This window comes from Physeter macrocephalus, chromosome 9 (genome assembly GCF_002837175.3).
Source record: "Physeter macrocephalus isolate SW-GA chromosome 9, ASM283717v5, whole genome shotgun sequence".
In the NCBI taxonomy this organism is placed as follows: Eukaryota; Metazoa; Chordata; class Mammalia; order Artiodactyla; family Physeteridae; genus Physeter; species Physeter macrocephalus.
The window spans coordinates 92,506,335-92,522,667 of NC_041222.1; the positions used below are offsets into that span (position 1 = coordinate 92,506,335).

The 16,333-nt window shown below is 56.2% G+C and overlaps 1 protein-coding gene across 3 annotated transcripts in view; it reads right to left on the reverse strand.

The window, feature by feature from the left end:
* GFRA2 (GDNF family receptor alpha 2) overlaps positions 1–16,333 on the reverse strand; it is a 300,510-nt gene that overhangs the window by 207,177 nt on the left and 77,000 nt on the right. For all 3 annotated transcript variants that reach the window (XM_028494317.1, XM_028494316.1, XM_024130863.2), the window contains exons 5-7: positions 11,448–11,557; positions 10,597–10,737; positions 8,530–8,702 (exon numbers count right to left, since the gene is read on the reverse strand). In XM_028494317.1, coding sequence (XP_028350118.1) covers positions 8,530–8,702; positions 10,597–10,737; positions 11,448–11,557 — 424 coding nt within the window. The remainder of the gene's footprint in view (positions 1–8,529; positions 8,703–10,596; positions 10,738–11,447; positions 11,558–16,333) is intronic.

Consider the following 16,333-nt stretch of genomic DNA (forward strand, 5'->3'; position numbering starts at 1 on the left):
GGCTGCGCTGTCACCATTAGCTTACACCTGACTGCCCCCCACCGTCCTCGCTCGGTCACCTCCCTGAGCAACTCCCAGCCCCAGCTAGGTCCCCACCTATGACATCCTGTAGCCTGTCAGGGTCTGTGCCACGCAGCCCAGCACCTATATTCCCTGGCAGCCTTTCCAGCTCTAACTGTTGCAGGTACAGCAGCTGTGTCTTCGCCCCCTCCAGGGTCCTTGTCTTCTCCCCGGCGGCCCCTCCCACAGTGCTCACTCAACAGGAGGCTGTGTGGAATCACAGGCAGACAGCTGGGGATCCCGGTCCTCACCCCCCGACCTCAACCAAGAAGCTCCATTTTGACTTGTTTTATATGTTGGAGTTACATACAGAATTATTTTTAAAAATAGTCTGTGGCTTAAAAATAAATAAGCTTTGAGAAAATAGCTAAACTAGACGACCTCTTGGCCTGACCTTCTGTGACAGGATGCCAGCTCTCAGGGAACCCAGGGTCCTGGACACAGACCTGGACACAACTTAGCCTGCTCAACCACACAGAGAGGAGCCGTTGGGGGAGGAGGTGAGAGCTGAACGCTCAGCACTGGAGCCGCCTGGCCTATGGCTGGACTTTGCTCCTCACGGTGGCTGGGACTTGAAAGTCTCCTCTTAAGAGGGAAGACACAGGAGGGGGTGTTGGCAAATATTAGATAGGAAGCAGGAGGAAGGGGAGAAGGAGGAAAGGGATAGAAGTAAGAGGAAATGAGAGGAAGGATGAAGTAGAGAAAAAAGGGAAAGATAGCACCCAAGGAGACAGGAGCACCAGGCAGGGAAGAGGGGGAGGGGAGGGAGGGGAGGGGAGGGGAGGGAGGGGAGGGAGGGGAGGGGAGGGGAGGGAGGGGAGGGGAGGAGGGAGGGGAGGGAGGGGGAGGGGAGGAGGGAGGGGGAGGGGAGGCAGGGAGCAGAGGGGGAGGAGAAGGAACAGGAGAGCACCCCTTCATCCCATCCTCTGACCCATATTATCGTGAGAGAGGGATGCCACCTCCCAGGACCAGGGCCAAAGGAATCCGACCCACTGTGTGGTCTCTGACAGGCCACAGGGACCTGGTGGGGGAAAAGGACTGAGCTCCATGAAGATCAGGACAGGACCCTTCCCCATGCCCCTTTAGTGACCCACCTTGGATCCGTCATCCACAGCACTTGCCCAGGCCCTTCTGAACCAATGGCATTTCCACCTGGCAGGCTCCAGGCCTGACCTGCCACACACTGAACACGTGCTGAGTGGCCAGGTGACACACTGCGCTTCCTCTCACTGTCCTCAAGTACTTCCTTCAAGAGCTACAACATCCAGCTTACAGATTTTTGTCCTCAGAGACCCATCCCAGCCTTTCCTTTTTAGACTGCAGGGTCCTAATCCTTGGTGCCCATCCCCGTGGAACAGCCCCTTGATCCAAGGAAGGACCCCAGGGGCCAGAGCCCAGGGCTCCAGTCTTGGTTCAGTCACTGACCCCCGGCAAATCCCTTCATCTACTGGCCCCTCAAGTTTCCTCGTCTATAAAATAGCGATAGTCAAGCGAACCTCACTGACACACCGTGAGATACATGAGACCGTGCATATGGCGCAGCAGAGCTCTGGACAAGTATAAACGCCCCTGAATCCCCAAGCATGATGCAGAGCGAAGCAGAGTTTGCATCCAGTAAACTCCCAGGACTGGGGCTGCAGTGTGAGACCCAGGTCAGCTGGTAGCCTGGGGCTATCCTAGCTCTACCCTGACAGCTCAGCAAGCAAAGCCAGGGAGAAGTCTGGGCCCCAGTGGACCCCTCCACCGGACTTCCAGAAAACACAGAACAGACAGTGAAGGGCTGAAGGCTGCAGTAATCTCCCCCAACAGCAGCCCAAGCCCTCTCCCCCAGTCCTGGGCACACAGAACCATGTGGGTGTTTGCCAGTCAGCCAACCTTTTCTGAAAGTGGCAGATGGGGAAAGTGCACAGAGAAAGGTTCTACTACCTAATGCCCAAGCCTTAGGCTCAAATTCACCATTAACTGCCCCCACCATCCCCCGCAGGGGGCTCCAAAGACGAATAAGTCACAGCCCTGCTCACACCCAGATGAGAGAAATAGACACCCACAAGGTCACCTCCGCCCCAGTTCAGCAAGTGGGAGGGGGAAGAGGCTCTATCTTCCCCAAGCCCCCCACGGTGCAGCTGTCCTCTGAGGTCACACTGCCCCCCAAGACCACCCTTGAGGCCTATCTCACCCGATTATCTTGGTGGCAGGAAGGGAGGATGGCAGCAAAGACAAGGTTCATCCTTCTAGAAATTTCTCCCAGAGGGGCCCTTTGCTCAGGAAGTTGGAAGGAAATTATCTTCTTCCTCCTCTTCCTTGCCACCTCTGTCCACACTCCCGAAACTGGGTCTGGCATGTCCAGGTGCCAGGGACCAAGTCCAGTGTTGTCTCTATGGGAAAACCCCTGGCCGGAGCTGACAGGCCCTCTCCTGTGTCCCCTGCTTCTGTTCCCGGCCCCATCCCCAAATCTCAGTGCCCTTGGCGACCTCCGTCCTGCACACGCCCACCCCCAGTAACACACCTCATCCTCCTCCACTCCCCACCATCCCCTAGTACAACCCCTCTTTTCTTACCTCTGGTGACCATGGACTATCACTGACTATTGCAAAAATCTCCTAACAGGTCCCGCAGTCACTCTCCCTCGACAACCAGTCTCCACCTGCTGTCAGATTATCTTCCCAAATCACACTTCTCATCACGACATCCGTGTTCAAAAGCCTTCAGCGGCCTCTCCACATTCACCAGTTCAACCTGAAAATTAGGTTTGACTCCCCACCTGCTCCTTCCCATATCAGAACCCTGCATTCTCCCAAACGCATGGCCTGTGTTCCTCTGGGTCAGGGGGAGGCAAACATTTTCTGCAAAGGGCCAGAGGGTAACAATTTTAGGCTCTGCCGGCCATAGCATCTGTCCCAACTTAACTCTGCCTGCAGCACGTGGACAATACATAACAATAGGGTGTGGCCCGTGTTCCAATAAAACTTAATTTATTCAAGCAGGCAGCAGGCCAGATTCAGCTGGCAGGACCCGCCCCCCTCCTCAGCTGCTCTGTGCTGTCCTGACTCCCTGTCTCTGCTCCCTCCCCACCCACACCTCCCCGTTCCACATCTCTGCATCTCCGTGTCCTCAATTCTCCCTGTTCCTCCAGGCCCAGCAGCAGGGTTCACCTGGTCCAGGAGTCCTGTGCTTCCGCTGCCGACCCAAAGCCGCCTCCCCTCTCTGCATCCATAACGCCTTATCCAGCCCCCTGGCGCACCCATCACCTCCTGCCCCGTAATTCTCTGAGCGTGCACCCTGTCCCTCCTGCTGGTATGAGGACCAAGGTACCGGCCTCATATGCTGGTCAGCCTCAGTGCCTGGAACAGAGTGACATGCGGTAAGAATTTACGTTGAATAAATGAGTGAATGCACTGACGGATGAATAAATGAATGACTACAGGGGAGAGCCAGAGGGAGGGAAGAAAAGAAGGAATGCATCAGCCTCTCAAAGCTTTGAAACGAGCCGAATTTGTAAATCAGAAACGTACGCCTAATAGGCATACGGATACACTGACCAGCCTCTGGGTCCCATGCTCTGACAGCTCCCGGCCTGCGTGCTGAGTAAGAGACCCGTCCAGGAAACAGGCAGGAGGCTGAGGAGACGGATGTGTCTGCCGGCTGCTGAGCCTGTGGCCGGCATGTGGTGAGGAGGGTTCATGGCAAGCCCTCCAAACTCATTTTTAATTCCCCCAGATGCGATGGGCACTCCTAGCAAGGGTGAGAGCAGAGATTGGCTGGTGGAGACAAGGAAAGCAAAGGAGATTGGGTTACTAGGGCCCCGCAGCCCTGCAGGAGGTGCTATGACAGGGTCCCGCAAACTGGCCCAGAGCCACCCACCGGGAACACCAAGGACACTGGAAACAAACCAAGTGCAGGGAAAGTGGGAACCCACTGCCAGACTGCCCTGGTCCAGGCCCCATCTTATGACAAAAGAGCCTTCTATCCAATCCTCCTGCATCTTCACCTTCTATACCTACTTCTTCCCCTTCATAACTCACGGCACACAGAGGGCATCAATGAGAGGGAGGAAAGCTGAAGAGAGTTGTCTGCGAGCAACAAAACAGACCGTTTTCTAGAGCAGAGAGCAGGAAGTTCCCATAAATCCAATGATCGGGAACTCTGGGCTCTTTCTCTTGACCTGTGTGGAGCACCCACTCGAAGCCAGGCACCAAGCGCTCGGTTATAAGGGCTACCAAGGGGGTGATGTGGCCCGTGCCCTGCAGCGATGCTTGTCTGGTGCGGGGAGAAGAACACGTCGTGATGGGGGCTGAAGGGAGGCAAGGTGGGAGCCCTAAGCAAGGAGAAGGCAGTTCTGCCAGAGCAGAGTCAGGAGACCACCCAAGAGGTGACATCCAAGTAGGATTCAAAGGCAGAGAGCTGGAAGAGAAGGGAAGGAGACGCCCTTCGCGCAGAGGAACTGACGAGGACAAGGGCCAGCATCTTGCTCCGCCTGGCCCTCGGGCCTACACCAGGGGTGCCTGATGGGCTTCAGAAACCAAGGACCTTGGATGAGCGTACAAGATTGATGGCCTCCTGTAGATTCCTCACTTTAGGGACCACTGGGAAGGAGGGAGGGAATTCACACAAGGGTGTGTGTGTGTGTGTGTGTGAGTGTGTGTGTGTGTGCGTGTGTGTGTGTGTGTGTGCGTGCGTGTGCGTGCGTGTGTGTGTGTGCCACACTTTCTCCAAGTTCCAGAGAGCCCCAGGCTGGCAGGGCCACCCGAAGAGGGGACCACAGCCAGGAGCGGAAGTATATGAGAGCCAGACTCTAGAGAGGGTCAAGGACCACAGACACAGGGCCAGCTCGGGGTCTGCCCAGCTCCCGGCTCCTCTCTGGTACCTAAGACACCCACATTTCTGCTCAGCAGCCCCTCGGTGGAGACAAGAGTCCCTCCAACTCCAGACCCCGCCCCACTGTGGGAAAGTCCTTTGGGGGAGCGGATTTGGAGGAAGAGGCAGCACAGTGCAGCCGGAAGAAAACTGTCCAGGAGCCGGGGGCCGGGGGTGCTGTGGCCAAGTCACTGTCCTCGCTGGCCTTCCATTCTCTGGGATTTGGGAAGGAGCCCTCAGACAGCCCACTGATGCTAACACCCAATCACTCGTGTGAGGTCCCCACCTGGCTACCATCTCTGGGTCAGTGAAGGAGGTTCCTAAGGCTTCCCCCAGGGTCCACCTATGGATAAGAAGGAGGACAGAGGTAAGTGTCTCTCTTGCCTCTCTCTCCAGGGGTGTCTGGGGTGTGCGGCCTTCCTCTCCCTCCCCCCGTCCCTCGCTCAGCTCCCTGTCTCTGCCTTCACTCGGAGACTCCCTTCTGTGGCCACACGTTGCTGTCATTCCCAAGGGCCCCACAAGGGCCACCACAGAGCCCTTCCAAGTTAGCAGAGCTGAGGGAAGGGGCACGGGCTGGGGAGGGACAGACCACCCACACCAGCCTCCAGCCAAGCTGAGGGCAGGGACGCGGGCTTATTCCCTCTGCACGCCCAGCACCTGGCACAGAGTAGTAGGTGCTCATTTAAAAGACCACAGTTAGGACTTCCCTGGTGGCGCAGTGGTTATGAATCCGCCTGCCAATGCAGGGGACACGGGTTCGAGCCCTGGTCCGGGAAGATTCCACATGCCGCAGAGCAGCTAAGCCCGTGCGCCACAACTACTGAAGCCCACGCGTGCTCCGCAACAAGAGAAGCCACCGCAATGAGAAGCCCGCGCACCGCAAGGAAGAGTAGCCCCCGCTCACCGCAACTAGAGAGAGCCCACGTGCAGCAACGAAGACCCAACGCTGCCAAAATTAAATTAAAATAAAGAAATTTTTAAAAATGAAAGAATTAAAAAAAAAAAAAAAGACCGTAATTAAAACAGAATCAGAGGCCCTTCCCTTTCAGTTTCTGTGAGAAAGAACAGGGGTATGAGGGTGGTGGTGGGTGGGTCCCCCTGAGGGTCTGCTTCTCTTCCATTCCTCCTGGGAGGTCCGCCCCTGCTGTCCCACCCAGAGTGACTTAGTCAACACATCCGAGTGGACGGACCCTGGGGCCAGGCCTGGGGGAGGCCCCTGCCAGACAGCCCTCAAGGATTCAAAACACCTATCGTGTGTAAGGTTCCTCACATACGTCATCTCTCACACAGATCGTGTGTTAACCGCACTGGAATCAAACCAAGTGAAAGACAAGCCCCCAGATGGTGAGTCTGCAGAAAACCAGGCTGGGGCTGAAAGAAACCAGGCAATGGTTTAGCAAACCACTGGAAGGAAACAGCGGGGGTGGACAAAGGGACTCAGAGTCATCAGGCACTGAGGGGGCTGCAGTGGGCATGAGACCAGGGCTTTGAACTTCTCCACGCCCACAGTGACTCTGTGGGAGTCTTAGGAAGGGTCCACAGCCCCTGCTGAGTGGGCATCTCCCCGGTGAGCCAGCCCCAAGGGGCTGGGGAGGAAGGTTGGCAGTGCCCAGAGGGACCACGCCAGAGCCTGGTCACCTGACAGGTGGCACAGCCTGACCTGCCGAGCGGCCCGCCACTCTAGCATGAAATTGAGCTGGCAACCGTCTGTGGAGCGGCCCCCGAGCCCCGCCAGCAGCCGCTGAAGCATGTTCAGTGTAATTAGGAGCCACCCAGGGGTGACACGGGCACCTCAGCCCAAATCAGGAGGGGCGGCCTAATGGAGGGGAGCGGGGCATGGAGGGGCCCACGCTGGGCCTGACCTGAAGGCACTTGGAGGTCAGCTGTTACGGCACAGGGTGCCCACCGGGAAGGGGGAGTGGGCTTCCCAACCAGGACGGGCACCAGCAAGGGGTGCCCGGGGCGACCTGGACACCTCTGCCAGGCCCCATCCCTGCTCAGGTCTCATGCCAGCACTCTGAAAGCCCACTGCTCTTCACCTCCGGCCGTATTGAGGTTATATTGACCATCAAAAATTGTATCTATTTGCGAATTCCCTGGCTGTCCAGTGGTTAGGACTCTGCGCTTCCACTGCAGTTGCCTGGTTCGATCCCTGGTTGGGGAATTAAGATCCCTCAAGCCGAGCGGCACGGCCGAAAAAAAAAAATATTGTCTATTTTTAAGGTGCACAATCCAATATACATAAATATTGTAAAATACTCACCACGAGTCAATCAACACATCCATCACTTCACACTTCTAGCATCTTCTGTTTTTGCTTTTTTTTTTTTGCACTGAGAACACTTAAGGTCTATACAAATTTCAAGTACACAGTACAACACTGTCAACTACAGTCACCTCACTGTAACCAGTTCTCCAGGACTTACTCATCTTGCAAGACGGAAACTTCGTGGTGAGTGCCCACTGGTGATCCCACGAGCCCACCCCACTCAGACTGGCATCTTCATTGCCACACGCAGCCGGGCCTGTTCCCCCAGCCCCCAAACCTATGAGCACGTTGTGCCCCCACTGGCTGAACTCCAGACCCCACCCCTCCTTGGCAATTCCAGTCCCAATTCCTGCCTGAAATATCCCCTTATCCCCACCACCACAGCCTCACTGTTTCCCCCCTCCTCTGTTTTCCCTGATATTCTGCACAAGGTCTTCTTTTAAACTCTTTGTTCTAGAGTATGAGTGTGTATATGAGTATATATGAGTGTGTATGAGTGTGTGGGGGGGGGCGCGTTCTCATTAGAACCAACATCCTAAGCAAAGAATCTACTGTAGCAAATGGTGTGACAGCATGAGGATAGCTCAGCAGAGAGAAAGGCTGAGTGGGGAGCCCTGTGTCTCCACAATGCCACCCATGTGGTCCCCTCTTGTGGCACTGACCACAGCCCACGTCTGGTGCTTGTTGAACTGTCTGACCCTCGACGAGACCACAAGGACCACAAAACATAGGACTGCATCAGCCTCATTCACCAGTGTCTCCCCAGCACCTCACATAAGACGTCGAACACAATGCATGCATAACACACGTTGGATGGATGGATGGATGCATGGATGGACGGATGGACAAACAAATGAAAATCACAGGTTTTGGAATCAGATGTAGGTTTGAAATCTTATTCCACCACTAACCAGCTGTGTGACCTTGGATGTGTCGCCCAACACCCCTGGGCTAGTTTCCTGCGTCTAAAACAAGAATCCCAACAGCTCATTGTGTGAGAATCAATGAAATAGGTAGAGTCTACTAGCGCAGTACCCAGTCATTAGTAGATGGTTAGTAAATGGTAACCATTCCATTTCTCCGGCCCCCCGTGGTATCTAGTACAATCCTGTGACAGAACAGGTGTCTGATACTTGCAAGGTGATACTTAGTGAATTAATCATGGAAAATTAGCCCCCGTCAGCTCTTCCTGCCTCTTGGGTCCTGATCCAAAGGGAGGAACCTGCGTGCCCCGTCCCTGGTCCCCAGGCTGTAATTTCCCACCTTGCCTCTGGCATCAGGTGCTTCTCTAAGCCCTCAGACTGCCCCGGCTCCATTTCCCCAGCAGCAGAGCTGCATCCCCTCACCTGGACAGATGTGCAGGTAGCGATGACGCTGGTGCCCAGGCTGGTGCTATCACTGAGGTCATCTGGCAAAGAAGGTGTTTTCTCTACCCGAGGGGCCTGCGTGGCCTGGAATGAGGGGTTTTTAGGGGACAGGTTCACATCTGTGCCATTGCCAAAGGCCTGGATGGCGTTCCCTGTGGGGAAAGAGAGCAGGGAGACACAGAGAAATCAGGGGCCCCTCCATCACTCCGGCCCTTGCCATCCCAAACTTGACCTTCCCCGTGATAGCCCAGAGCTGGGGGCGGGGTGGAACTCGTCCAGACTAACTTGGCTGAGGCTCCCTTTCCGATAGCTACCAAGGTCTCATATCGAGAGAAGAAAAGAGCAGGAAGGAAGTTGAAAAAGAGAAACCGGGATAAAGGAAATGTACTGGATGCGGAATGAAGAGGAAAACAGGAGGAGAAGTGGGGTGTGGGGAGCCGGGAGGCGAGGGGCAGGCAGTGCCCAGGGCGCAAGCCCACCTTCTCTGCGGCATTCAGTATTGCAGACCGCCACGCTCACATGGCCCCCCGACGCAGTCCCCCTCCCCAGGTGGCCTCATCCACCCCCCCATTCAGTCAGTTTCACTAATCCACTCAGGACCAACTAATGGGACCTCTTGGACAAAACTGCGTCCCCAAGCCAAGAGCCTACATGAAGCTCCACCTCCAAGTCCCAGGTGCACTTCAAGTTCATCCTGTCACCACCTGAACTAGGCACCACTCCCTCCACTGCAACATTGCCTCCCGCTGCGTTTCCAGTCCTGACGGTGACATCTTTCTCCACCCAAGTCTCCCAAGTCAGAAACCTGGGTTACTCAGGACACTTCCCTAACCACCCGCTTGCCATCACCCAAGCCCACCTCCCCACTCCACCCCCCACCGCTGCTCTGGATCAGTGGGTGCTGTCCTCTCCCGAGAGCGCCTACGACAACCTCTAGCGGACTCTTTGTTGGGTCACCTGTGAGAACCACATCCCTAGCCCCACCCCCTCCACACCAGAACCAGAGAGTGAGCCTTCCGAAATCAGATCTGACCATGGCACCACCTGCCGACACCCCTTCAGCGAGCTTCACACCACCTCCGCCACCTGCAGGACCCTAAGATCCAAACGCCTTCAGATCCGCAAGGGCCCTCCCCAGGAGGACTCTCTCCACCTGCCCAGGGGACCCCGGGCATCCTTATGCAGTGTGGCAAGGCTAAGTGGTCTGCAGTTCCTGAAACCCACCTCTGCCCAGAGCGGACTAGCAGGCCCTCCCTGCCCCTTCAGCTGACCGGTGGCCAGTGATCCCCAAGTGGGTCTGCTTCTGAGATGCCTTCAGGGTGCCCCTCCTCCAGGCTGACTTGGGCAGCCCCACCCTGGGCTTCTGCAGACCCCTCTGCAGACCTCCACCCTAGCACGGTTCCTCCCCCGCCGTACTGTGATGGCTGTGACCCCCTGACGGCGCGCCTCCTTCAGAGGGTGAGCTGCTCAGTGACAAGCACTGTGACTTCCATCTCTAACCCCCCAGTGCTGTCAGAAAGGCAGGATGGACAGATGGACGGAAGGAAGAAAAGAGGGCAGGAAAGGGGGAGGAGATCTCCAGGTGGGTGTGGATAGCGAGGGTGTCAGACTAGAAAGACCAGGCAGGCAGTCAGAGCTGGTGGCTGACCTTTCCTTCTCTCTAGCCTTCAGATTAGGAGTTTGATGAAACTCCAATTCCAAGGGGAAATCGATCCTTAAAGGGAAAAGTGACAGATGCTAAGACCTCACCACAGGGCTGTGCCTGAAGGAACCTGGCTGAGACTGTCAGGATAACAGACCAGAAACCTTCGGCCTTGACTTAACATAGGTGGAAGGCCTCCAGTGGCCTCTGGACAGCTCCGGGGTGAATCTCCAAGAGCACAAAAGCCATGGTCTCCGCAGGCAACCCCCCTGCTGGAGAAGCCCCGCAGGCATCAGTGGCCACCGCGCGGGGAAGGAGGGAATGGCCAGGCAGAGCTCCAGGGCCCCCTGGGATAGGAGGGGTGGGGGGTGGCTGCTGGCTGGGGAGGATGTGGCAGGACTCACGGAGGCACGGGTTCTCGGTGAAGTCCCTCAGGAACTTCTCACACTCCTCCTCCATGTTTCCGCTCCCACGACAACTGCACCAGGGGGACACCACGATGCCAGTGGGGCTGGAGTCCACGTAGTTGGGTGTTATATCGAACCCTAGGCAGGGAGAAAGGGAGGCAAAGGAGAGAGGAACAGTAAGGCTTCCCCTCGGGCCCCCAGACCCCAGGCCCATCAGAGAAGAGGCTTCGGGCACCCCCCTCCCTCCCATCCACCAGCCCCTCAACACACATATATCCCAGCTCATCTTCCAAACCACGGGGGTCAGCAGGGGGGCATGGCATAAAGGACAGACCAGGGCGGCAGAGGGGATACCCAGGAGCCCCCCACCACCCACCGCACCCGAGAGCACGGGCCCTCGCTTTCTCTTTTGCCAGCAAGCAGAGCATGCGTCCTCCGGTCAGGGAGGCTAAGGCTCTCTCTTGGGTTTGGATCCCAGCGCCAACGTTGACCAGCAGGGTGAACCTGCACAAGTTACTTAGCTTCCCCAAGCCTCAGTTTTCCCATCTGTAAAATGGAGCCCCACCCCCTGCCTAGTAAGGGCTGCTGTGAGATTTAAATAAGACAGCCCACGTAAACTGCTTAGCACAGCATCTGGAATGTTGCACAATGAATGTTACCGTTTCTTCTTATTTTGGAAGCTCCTAAGACCCCTGGGGCCTCCTCCCCCATGACAAAGCTCCGGCTCCCATCCCAGCAGAGAGGGGCCAGCTCAGGCTGTCCAGCCACCGGCCCTGAGCTGGGCCTCGGTCCCTAACTGAGCCTGGGGCAGCCGGGAGCCACCGAGAGCCCGGGTGGGGGCGGCTTACCGATCATGCCGGCGTAGGAGCCCAGACACGCCTGGTAATTGTCGGTGGGGCAGCCGGTGAGCGTCCGGTAGGAGGCACGACAGTTGGCGTGGAAGTCCGCCAGCCGGGACCTGGGGTCAAGAGAAGATCCATCGGACAGCAAGTTAGTCTGGCGGCCCTCCCACTTCCCCGGCGGCAGAGCGGCTCCTCCACAGCCTCCCAGGGTGGGAAGAAGCCGGGAAGACGGAGAGGAGGAAGATGGAGGGAAAGAAGCTTGGAGAGCTTTAGGCTAGGAGCTCCTTGAGGACAGGACTTCCTGGAGACCCAGGCACCCAGTTTAGGCAAGGCCTGCTCTGAATGGGTCTCTCCGTCGGAGGAACACAGAGGGAACCCGGGTGGGTTTGCTGAGAACGCCTGGGACCCAGGCAGGAAGGCCAGGCTCTGCTTCCTGCTCAACCCACTCCTGGTGACCTTTCCCAAGTCCTCCAACACAGCACCATAGCCACTCACAGAATGAGTACAATAATCCCTGCCCAGCCACTTCATAGAATCCGTCTGGGGGTCAAAGGGGACAGCCCCCAGGGAGGTTAAAGAAAGAGTCCCCCTAGGACGAGACATCCCCTGGGCATTCCTGACCCATCTCTTCTGCATCAAATCAGAGCAAAGCCTCCCCTGCCGTCCCTCCACCAGCTTCCCCATCCTGCAAGGCAGAATCAGCCTTTTCTTCCCCTGGTGATGTAACCTGTCATCACCCGTTCCTCTCTGTCAGTGCAGATAAAGCTGCTTTGTAACCACCTGCACACAGCTCTGTGCTCCCCACTCGACCATGAGCTGCCTAAAGGCAGCTGCTGTCTGACCCGGTCTGTCTCCAGCCCCCAGCACCTGGATGCAGAGGTCACAGGGAGCCCGGGGCACCCAAGTCCAACCTGCACAGCAATTCCCGTTCCTTCTTCTTCCTGTCCTAGCACCCTGGCCCCAGGCTGTTACCATCAATCAGCCCAGGCCACCGCCCACCTCCCCACCCACCGGGGCTTCCTACAGGCGAGTGCCCTTTGCCACAAGGTCCTCGCCATCATCTCCTGAGTGTCTCACAGCAGCTGCAGGCAGCAAGTACCAAGGTCTTGTTCACTGGTGTTTTCCCAGTGATGGGCACATAGTAGGACCTCGACAATACAGGCTCGGTGAGAACACTACAGTAGCCACAGGAAGGGCCAGAACCCAGGCCATCTGCCTCCCTGCCCAAGCTCTGTCCATACCGTGAGGTACCTCACAAAGCCATCCCAAAGGTCACCCTGAATTCAGCTCCCCTGCTTCTCCACGGGAACTCTGTCCGTATCAGGAAGGAGCAGATAGAGAGAAAGACAAGAAGTTGAGAGAGACCAGGACAGCCTAAGAGGAATGCTCTCAACACAGAGACGGCTCCTTGGGTCCCACCTGGTTTGCCTGGAGGCCCCACAGTCCCAGGAGAGGGGGTTTAGGAGAAGGAGGAAGCTCTCCAGAGTGATTTGACCCCAAAGAGACCTTAAGTGTCCCTGGATCCCTGCAGCCCGCAGAGGCAGCGAGGTGCTGGAGATGGAAGGTGAGCTCCCAGCTGAGAGCTGGGGGCGAGGTCTCACTTCAGCTCCGCCCCATCTTGCTGCGAGCCCTCAGATGAGTCCTTGCTTCTTGGGGACTCATTTGCCTTATTTATCCAATGAATAAAAAGTATTTTCACAGTCAGGGAAGATGAAAAAGTTCTGGAGACGGATGGTGGTAATGGCTGCACAACAATGGGAGTGCACTTAACGCCACTGAGCTGTACATTTAAATATGGTGGAAACGGTCAATTTTATGTTGTGTGTAATTGACCACGATAAAAACGTGACTTAAGAAGAGGTCCTTTCACATCCACCTTTTATCACGTAATCCTCACAAAAACTTTGCCAAGATCTGCCAAGCAGTTGTTATCACCATCCTCCTTCACAGAGGAGGAAGTTGAGCCTAAGAGAAGCTGAATAACTTGCCCAAGACCCCAGAGCTTCTGAGCAGCGGAGCCAAGACTCCAGCCCAGAACCCCAACAATAAGGGCTACCCCTTCTGGCAGGTCTTCCACCCACATCCTGCTCCTCTATAAAAGTATCTTGTCCTCCATAGGAAAAGAGAAGGAAAGGTGCAGTGTCTCCGCCCTCCCTCCTGCCCATAAATCATACCCTCTATCTCCTCACCACCCAGTCCCCCAAACAGGGAAAAGCAGCATTTCCAACCAAGCCCCCAGCCCCTGCAGAATGACACTTGGTCTTGAATGGCCAGACTGGAGTCTGTCCTGCTCAATGAACTAGCAAATGAATGAAGGTCAATGAGAGATGGTCTCTGCCCACACCCCGGACCTCCAGAGACCTGTCAGGGGGCCAGGAGGGGACACAGACTTAATACGTAAAGGAGATTGGGAGGCCAAAAAACCAAAATCTCTAAGCAGCTATCGTGGGTTGAATTGTGTCACCCAAAGAGCTAGGTCCTCATCTTTGGTACCCGTGAACGTGACCTTACTCAGAAATAAGCTCTTTGCAGATGTAACCAAGATGAGGTCACTGTGGATTAGGGTGGGCCCCCAATCCAGTGTCTTATAAGAAGAAGAGAAGAGACACAGACACAGAGTGAGAATGCATGTGAAGATCAAGGCAGCATTTGGAGTGAAGCGCCTACAAGTCCAGGAATGCCAAAGGTTGCCGGCAACACCAGAAGCTAAGAGGAAGGCATGGAACAGGTTCTCCCTTCAAGCCTTCCCCGGGAGCACAGTCCTGCCAACACCTTGATTTTGGACTTCTGGCCTCCAGAATTGTGAAAAAATCAGTGCCACCCAGTTGTGGCCCTCTGTTACAGCAGCTAGGGAAACGAATACAGCACCTTCAAAGATTTCACTGTTTGCTTTGGCCAAATGTCTCCCTCCAGAAGGAGCCAAGGGGCTGTGGTCAGGCCGTGCGGAGAGGAGGACTTCAGGGGTCAGCGTGAAGCTACATCCGAGCTCCTGCAGGGTGTGAGGCTGCGAGATTACAAGCAGAGCTGCTAGTTACCATCTCCTCCCCACCAAAGAGACGTTCTAATAGGATCTCTTAGCCAAAATACAGGAGTCCATTCTAATGTCATTTGATCACACAGAGAGCCCAAGCCCCTCCTGCCACCTCCCCAATGTCCACTGTCAGTCCTGCCCGTGAAGCCCTTCTGCCCCTCCAGCCACAAGGATTTCGTCTACCTCTGTATTCCAGCTACACATATAGTCCGGACCAGTCAATTTCATACTTAATTGCATACAGACTTACTGATATTGCCCTGTTTGCTCTCTCCAACTGGAACACACATTCCCAAAGTGGCAGACTCGACTGATTTCTTCATCCATATCCTCCAAACCCCTTTGGGCAAGTGGGAGATATCCATTCATCTTTTCTCCAAATACGTATTGAGGCCCTGCCATGTGACTGACAGACTAAGGATGGGAATGGCACGCATGTCAGTGCAATGTCAGGAAGGTAATTCCAGCTGATGGGGTCAGGGCTCCACAGAGGTCAATGCCGGCTCACCATCCCGGAGGAGCGCGCCACCTGCCGCAGCAGACCTGAGAGCCCAGCTCCATCCTCCTGGAAGCTCCGCTCCCCACCCTGCACGCAGGGCCTCACCTCCCTTCTGCAAGGCTGGTTCTCCAATCACTGACATTAAGAACCTCAAGGATCTTGCCGTCCTCACCATCCATGAGGCTTCTTCAAATATCACTGGGTCCCAGGCTGGAGACGGAGGGAACGTGTGAAAATGGGAGTAGGATGCCCGCAGAGAGAGACAAGGTCATCCAGAGAGAAGGGGTGGGTAAAGGAAGTAAGCCAGGACACGGAAAGTGAAAGAGTTCCAACACCAGGTGCAGTGGGCCAGTGAGACCCCTCAGTGAGGAGGGGAGGGCAGATCCAGCTGCTGGGAGAGAAGGGAGCAGCTGTCACACAACCACATTCAGTCTACTGCTCGCCTGCTGTGTGACCTTGGGCAGGCCTGGTGTGTCTCTGTGCTCAGTGTCCCCAGTTATCAAATGGGGTGGGCTGTGCCTGCCTACCTCCCTCATGGGATACGTGGGAGAGCTGGGGCACAGAGAGGAGACACTGTCCTTATCTTTCTTCTCTACCCAGATGTCTCATCCCCAGCACCGTGCCTGCCACAGACAAACAGAGAGTAGCTTTTCCTGTGTCTGATGTAGAAGAAAAATACCTGTTCACCCCGCCGAGGTGGGCCTGGACCCCACACAAGGCAATGTGGGCCTATCGGGGAGAGACAGCTCCCTCTGTCTCCCCACCAGGCTCCAGAGTCACCCTGCTGGACCGAGGTGAACAATGGCCTCCCTGCCCCACGTCACTCTCCATGCCACGCAGAGGACACAGGAAGAGCAGCACAGGCCCCCTTGCCAGACCCCGGGTGACCAATGGGGAAAGGCCACCTCGCTCCTCTGAGGCCACAGCCTACTTCCTTTACAGCAGCGCTGTGGCTCTCTTCAGAGCACAGGGAGGGCTGGGAGAGGAGCTAAGGGGAAGGGTGAGGGAAGGGAAGCGGCCAGGCCTTCTGTTGTTCCATTTCTCTGTCCTCAGCATCCAGGCGGCCTTGGCAAGCCAGAGTGACAAATGGGGCCGTTTAGGAGGACGCCATGTCCAAGCCTCCAGGAGGCCTCCGATTGCTCTAGTTCCCTCTGTCTCTTAAGTCACACCGAAGCCCATAGCAGCCGGCTCCCTCCACCGGCATGCGAGACCAGCGGGGCCAGTTTCCTTCAAGCCCATGACACTCTCAACTCCAAACACGAGTGAATCAGTCCAGTCCTGGTAGGTACAGTCTCCAAGGCAAATGGTATCCTTTTCATAATGCGCGGTGAGCCAGCTGGGGACCTCGGGCCAGAGGCCACT